This window comes from Colletotrichum truncatum (assembly GCF_014235925.2).
Source record: "Colletotrichum truncatum strain CMES1059 chromosome Unknown Contig_0003, whole genome shotgun sequence".
Classification (NCBI taxonomy): Eukaryota; Fungi; Ascomycota; class Sordariomycetes; order Glomerellales; family Glomerellaceae; genus Colletotrichum; species Colletotrichum truncatum.
In genome coordinates this window covers 1,075,237-1,082,799 of record NW_027222400.1, presented here as the reverse complement: position 1 = coordinate 1,082,799, position 7,563 = coordinate 1,075,237, and the positions used below count along the sequence as shown (strand labels likewise).

At 52.5% G+C, this 7,563-nt stretch overlaps 1 protein-coding gene across 1 annotated transcript; it reads left to right on the top strand.

Moving 5' to 3' along the window:
- Nucleotides 1–3,859: 3,859 nt before the first annotated feature.
- On the top strand, nt 3,860–7,429 carry CTRU02_205173 (calcium-translocating p-type atpase; the record flags this gene model as incomplete). Its single annotated transcript, XM_036724248.1, has 2 exons — nt 3,860–6,481; nt 6,548–7,429. 2 exons carry the CDS (start codon nt 3,860–3,862, stop codon nt 7,427–7,429), a joined length of 3,504 nt encoding a protein of 1,167 aa, XP_036583875.1.
- Between the last annotated feature and the right edge of the window lie 134 nt (nt 7,430–7,563).

Here is a 7,563-nt window from a genome sequence, read left to right as displayed (position 1 = left end):
TATCGGTAAACATTCTCATTGGCTGGCATGGCAAACATCAGGGCGAAAGTTACCGACCACCATGGCGAACATTCTGAATACTTTTTTTTTCCTCTGGAAGGAGTCTGAATAGCGGGTCCAAAGCGGTATCCGTGGATCCTGGTTCTTGGACCACAATCCCATTGCAATGGCCTAATAAGCAGGGCGCAATCGACAGCAAGGTATATATCATAACCCACCGGGCAGTGTAAGCCATCTGCGGGCTCGACTTGCGATAGATTAGGTGGCGTTTAACTCGGAGTATTTCCATGATAGAGCCGATGAGTATCAAGTGGACACCGGCGCAGGATCGTTCAGATAAGCAGTGCGAAGGTTTGTAGACTTTTCGTAACTGCAGCAGATAACCACCAATTCGAGCGGTGCGACATCTGATGTTGATAAGAAACGCCCATGGGATTTCTCTTACTGGAGGAGCTTGATGGTTAAGCAAAACGATTAGTTCTTGAAGCTTAGAGACAAGTGAAAGCTTAATATCGATCGAAAAGTGACAGAAGCTCAGTGGCTAATTAGGGGAGAATGTACAATGGTTGACGTGCCTAACGGTGGATATTGTGTCTCATATGGCACTAACTGTGGACCACTGAATGGTAGGGTTACATGGAAAAGGTCTAGTATGGTATATTGGCGCCGGTGGATGGTAACGACTAAAACAGACTGAAACATAGTGTATGCTCATGAAGGAGCATCCTCACAGGACGGAGTCGAATCTCAAGTAGCGGGTGAAGAAAAGATTGAAACAAAAACGACAACTAAGCTAATAGCTGCCTCCACCCCCGGTCCTAAACAAGCAGGCGTCTAATATCGGCCCAGATAGCTTACCCTGTGACCACAAACCCGGGGATGCGTTCCTACTAATTAGTGACTATTAACTGTTCAAATCGGGTTCAATTAATGCCATGTTCGGGCATTAGATGACAGCTCCTTCCTGATGGTGTGTGAAAGGCCGATTGGCTGGAAGGTTCGGGAGAACCCCTTGAGAGTTCCAGAACGGCGCTCTTGCCACTAATTGCTTGTGCATAGTACGTGCCTTGTTCCCTGTACCCCACTACGTACCTTACTATCAGCAATCACTACTGATATGCTATCCGTGGTAATAGTGTCGACCAGCATCGCGGAAAGGAGGGACGTGCAGCCCCTGTACATCGTCTGCTTACCTAAACCGGGGATTATATGGGGGCTCCCTCCCTTGGCTTTGCTAAACGAGCCAATCAAACCCTTGGAGGCTGCATGCCACAGCCACTCTTGGCGCTGACTAGCGCACACCTTCGAGCTTGATTCGACGGTGACATTGGATCGCGCGACCACTCCCTTTATTTTTTTTTTCCTTTCATTTCTTGGCCCATCAATGTCGAAATATGTCTACACCTTCTTTTTTGTTTTTATTTCTTTTTGCTTTCTTCTTTCTCCACCGTCACTATCTTGTCACACACATACACACACTTCTCCCCCATTCTTTTCTTACCAACCCCGACCTTGTCGACACCTCCAAGACAGTTGGCATTGTCTCAAGTTGCTGTTTCTCCGGGGCTCGACTCGGCCTGTGCTTATGTGCTTATTTCACTTTGACAGGACTTTCATATCCCTACTCACTCCTCCTCGCTTTCCATCTGTGGGATCAATCATGGCACGCGACTCCACTATCACCATAAACTTCCATCCATTCCGGGCCCATCTCCACGTTGATCTCGAATCTTGATAGACGCCCCCCCCCCCCCCCCCCCCCCCTCAAGGTTCAAAGGTCTAGTGTTCATAGTGAGCGGACATGAACCCGATGCATGCACCCATTATCTAAACCGCCTCCGGCCTTCCCAATCCCGCCGCTTCCCGACAATCCCTCCCTCCCACCTTGTTCCCGCCGTGGCCAGCCGGTAGGTCTCCGTGAGTTTTCCTCGAAGCTGTCGGACACTGTCCGTACAACAACAGGTGAAGACCTGTCTCGTGGATGAAGCTATTAACTTAAATTATTTTTCTCTTCCTCTTTCTATTCATCTCTCCCTCTCTGCGGCTTGGCCGTCCCTGTAGGTGTGACCCAACATCGCAGAGACGGTGTGATATATCGGAGAAAAAAGGACCACTCCGTCTGCCCCCCCGGCAACTAATACATAGTACATGTCTTGATCACCCCCTGGCAAGCGCCAGATGATTGACATTTATGCGCCGTTCTCTGAACCAACACCGGGCCACCGGTCGAGATAGGGAAAAAAACCAACCCTATCCAACGGCGTCAGTCTAAAGGTGCACACACACACACCCGCCGAATGGAACGCCGCAGGTCTTGGGAGGATACGAAAGATGGGGCCGCCACCCTAATATCGGGCGCCATCTCCGTCTACGGTCCTCGGCCTTGTCTGCAAGTCTCTCTTTATTGTAGCCCTTTCTCCTCTCTGAAGCTGCAAAACGACGTGATAAGGTCCGTGTACTTGCATCAGCAAAAAAAATAAAGAAATAAAAAATAAAAATTGCCAAGGCCCAGACATTGGCATTTGCTCACTGTTCAAGGTTGCCAAGCTTCATTTTCCTACTCGTTTGCCAATCTCCATTCCCCATCTAAACCCCTTGTTTGTTTCCGACCGACTCGTTGTTGTACGCCGGTCCTAGGATGGCCCCGACTCACGCATCTGCTTCCACCCAACAGAGCTCGCTTCTCGCTACTCCATATTAATTCCCTCATTGGGACCTTTTGCACTTTTCTTTGCACAGCCTCAATAGCCAAGACCCCGGCGGTTACCTCCCTCTCACCTCCTTCGCCCAGCCAATCTTTTGCTAATCAACATAACCAACTAAACCCAGGATGTGAAAAGAATTGCCCGGCACGTCATTCTACCCTCTCCATCGGATCTCCTCCTCTCCAAAGTCTTCCCTCCTTCCCCTCTTGATCACCTCTTGCAACACCACTCATCCCACTGCTTCCCCGCCAAGGACGCCATATGCTGTTGTGATATCGTGAAGCGCGACTTTTTCTCCTGCCCACAACCTATCACTTCCTCTCGGTTGACCAATCCATCGCTTCCGGTGGAGTCTCGGTTGACTTCATCTCCTGTTGAGCTTGCCAAGAAAGGCATGTCGATGTGAGCACTGCCACGCTCGAGTGCTTGTCCTTCACGTTCCAGACGCAATCGGCAGCACATCTCTTAACAATTTTTTGAAATCTCTGTTCCTTTGGTTGCCAATCTCGACTCATGAAGATTCAACTTATCAACATCATGGCTGCCCAAGCCTGAATTGTCTACATACTTACTCTTACGGCTACTACCTTTTAACAACTTTAAACCCCATTTCCTCGGGAAGTGGACCAACGTCCGGCGCCGAAATTCAACCCCCTTCTCGCTTGCCTGCCTAGCACTGCCTCATACCTCTCCCTCCCTCTCTCTCTCTCCCTCTTACTGTCGGCCTCGTAGCAGGCAGACTGTATCACGTTGACACGCTCGGTGTGAACCAGAGGACTCAAAAACTCTTTTCGACGGGGCGAGGGCGCAGCCATAGCTTGCCAAGTCTCACGGGCGCTCAGTCTTTTGGAATCATCTGGACAACTGGTACGCTATAGAGTACTCTGCCACCTCCCACAAACAACCTGGGGGCGACGCAAGACTTGCCTCCCTACACAGCCTTGCACACCTATATACTACCTTGTTTTTGTCTCTTCTCACCAGAGAGGCCTCGCTATAACCGCCACCATTCTGGCTTGGCCCAACTCTGTTATAACAAAAGCTTTTTTTTTCCCCTCTATATCAAGCATCGACCCAAGACTTTTTATTTCACTTGCACAACTTGATGAGAATACCCTGCATCAGCCTCAGACTAGTACACTGTATCGGTGCTAATGGCGTCTCTTGCACCACCTCAGTTGCGCGTCGATACCCGCCATTCTCGCGGGGATAGCCAAGACGACGCTATAACACCCTCTCCGATTTCAACACACTCAAATCCCTTTCTCACACCCGCGGTCAGCGCCGCAGCAAGCATGCGCTCAAGCACGACCGTCGTCGTCGAGGACCCCGATGCTGCTCTCCGGCCCGATCCTGGTACGGAAGGCGACTTTGTCGTCGAGAATAACCCCTTTGCATTTAGCCCCGGGCACTTGAACAAACTGTTAAATCCGAAATCACTGCCTGCATTTTTAGCCCTCGGCGGACTTCGCGGAATCGAAAAGGGCCTGCAAACAGACGTAAAGGCCGGCTTGTCCCAGGATGAGGCATCAGTCCGTGGCAAAGTCAGCTTCCAGGAGGCCACCGGCCACAAGGAGCCAACCTTCGCCACCTCGGGTGCTCAGCCATCTGCCACGCACCATGCTGATGGCAATGGTTTCACCGATCGCATCCGAGTTTACGGCAGGAACATCCTGCCTCCCAAGAAGGCTACGCCGCTGTGGAAGCTTATGTGGAATGCGTATAATGATAAAGTCATCATTTTACTGACTGTCGCTGCCGCCATCTCACTGGCGCTGGGTCTTTACGAGACATTTGGCGCCGAGCATGATCCTGAAGCAGGCCAGCCCGTGGACTGGGTCGAGGGTGTTGCTATTATTGTCGCCATTCTGATCGTTACTTTGGTCGGATCTCTTAACGACTGGCAAAAGGAGAGGGCTTTTGTCAAGCTTAATGCTAAGAAGGAGGACCGTGAGGTCAAGGTCATCCGGTCCGGTAAATCTTTCATGATTAACGTTGCAGAGATCCTGGTTGGCGATGTCATTCACCTCGAGCCTGGCGATCTCGTCCCGGTGGACGGTGTCTTCATCAGCGGTCATGATTTGAAGTGCGATGAGTCGTCGGCCACCGGCGAATCCGACGCACTGAAGAAGACCGGAGGCGATGTCGTCTTCAACGCCCTGCAATCCGGAAACGCGTCCAAGGACATGGACCCTTTCATCATTTCTGGCGCCAAGGTTCTCGAGGGTGTCGGTACCTTCGTCTGCACGTCTATTGGCACTAACTCCAGCTTCGGAAAGATCATGATGTCGGTCCGTACCGAGACTGAGTCCACCCCTCTGCAGAAGAAGCTCGAAGGTCTCGCCCTGGCCATTGCAAAGCTTGGAAGCAGCGCCGCCCTCTTCTTGTTCGTCGTTCTCCTTATCCGTTTCCTCGCTGGGCTGCCCAACGACGTCCGTCCGAGCTCCGAGAAGGCCTCGACCTTTATGGATATCCTGATTGTCGCCATTACCATTATCGTTGTGGCTGTTCCTGAGGGTCTTCCGCTGGCTGTCACCCTTGCTTTGGCATTTGCGACCACTCGACTCCTGAAGGAAAACAACCTGGTTCGTGTTCTCCGCGCATGCGAGACCATGGGTAATGCGACGACAGTTTGCTCCGACAAGACGGGTACTCTGACGACAAACAAGATGACGGTTGTTGCCGGCACCTTTGGTTCTTCCAGCTTCTCCAAGTCTTCCGACGGCGAGAAGGCTACTACTGCTGTACAATTCGCGCAGACTCTCCCAGCGGCCACCAAGGAACTCATTGTTCAGTCCGTCGCAATCAACTCCACCGCCTTTGAGGGAGAGGAAGATGGTCAGGCTACCTTCATCGGCTCCAAGACCGAGACGGCACTGCTCCAGTTCGCCAAGGACCATCTTGGTATGCAGGCTTTGGCGGAAACCCGCTCAAACGAGGAGGTCACTCAGATGATGCCTTTCGACTCGAGCAAGAAGTGCATGGGAGCTGTCATCAAGCTGCCCGGCAATGCGGGCTACAGACTCGTTGTCAAGGGTGCCTCTGAGATTCTCCTGGGATACAGCAGCCAGAAGCTCAACGTCTCTGACCTTTCCATCTCGACCCTGGAGAAGACTGACCGCCAGTCTTTGGAGGCGACCATCGAATCCTATGCCAAGCAGTCCCTTCGCACCATTGCTTTGATCTACCAGGACTTCCCCCAGTGGCCACCCCACGGTGTCAAGGCTACCTCTGAGGGCCACGTTGACCTGGCTGATGTCCTTCACGATCTTGTCTTCATCGGTGTTGTTGGTATCCAGGACCCGGTTCGCCCCGGTGTTCCCGAGGCTGTGGCCAAGGCTAAGCATGCTGGTGTCTTCATCCGCATGGTTACTGGTGACAACGCTGTTACTGCCCAGGCTATCGCTACCGAGTGTGGTATCTACACGGAAGGTGGTCTCATCATGGAGGGCCCTGTCTTCAGGACTCTTTCCGAGGAGGAGATGAACGAGAAGCTACCCCGTCTGCAAGTCTTGGCCCGTTCCTCGCCCGAGGATAAGCGCATCTTGGTCACCCGCCTCAAGGCCCTTGGTGAGACCGTCGCTGTTACTGGTGACGGCACCAACGATGCGCCTGCGCTCAAGGCCGCGGACGTGGGTTTCTCGATGGGTATCTCTGGTACTGAGGTTGCCAAGGAGGCTTCTGCTATTGTGTTGATGGACGACAACTTCACTTCAATTGTCACGGCTCTCAAGTGGGGACGTGCCGTCAACGACGCCGTCCAGAAGTTCCTTCAGGTAAGTGGACTAAATCTCTACTAAACTTTTTTTTATCATTTCTTTAGCTAACATGGGTGATTCCAGTTCCAAATCACCGTCAACATCACTGCCGTCCTCCTCGCCTTCATCACCGCTGTCTCCGATCCCAATATGGAATCCGTCCTCACCGCCGTTCAGCTCCTCTGGGTCAACCTCATCATGGACACCTTCGCCGCCCTCGCCCTTGCCACGGACCCTCCGACTGAAAAGATCCTCGACCGCCTGCCGCAGGGCAAGAAGGCGCCTCTCATCACCATCAACATGTGGAAGATGATCATCGGCCAGGCCATCTTCCAGCTTACCGCAACCCTCATTCTGCACTTCGCCGGCAACAGCATCTTCGGATATGACAGCGGCAACGAGGATCAGCAGCTCGAGCTCGACTCCATGATCTTCAACACTTTCGTGTGGATGCAGATCTTCAACGAGTTCAACAACCGACGCCTCGACAACAAGTTCAACATCTTTGAGGGTGTCCACCGCAACTACTTCTTCATCTTTATCAACTGCATCATGGTCGGCGCCCAAGTCGCCATCATCTACGTCGGCGGCAAGGCGTTCCGCATCACCCCTGGCGGCATCAGCGCGGAGCACTGGGGTGTTTCTGTTGTCATCGCCTTCCTCTCCCTCCCCATGGCCGTGCTCATCCGTCTGTTCCCGGACCCTTGGTTCGAGAAGATCGCCAAGACGGTGGGCAGACCGGTGGTCATTGTCTACCGTGCCCTGGCCAGGTTCTTCAGCTCCATCGGTTCCGTTTTCCGCCGCAAGAAGACCACCGACGGCGACTCCGCCTCTGCCGAGGAGGAGAACGGTGTCTCCTCCAGCTCTGAGAAGAGCGAGTCCAAGATCATGGATGCCCCTGCCATCGTCATCTCCCCTCAACCCGAGGACAACAAGAACAGCAGGGACGTTGAGAAGGGCCAGTAAAACACACTGGCTTCTCAACCAAACCAAAATATTTATACGTTTTTTTCGGCTTCAAGCGCATCGATATTCTGTTACATTATTTAGTTACGATACCTTTTCTTTTTTTCCGTGTGTATACCTTTCTCTCAAGTGCG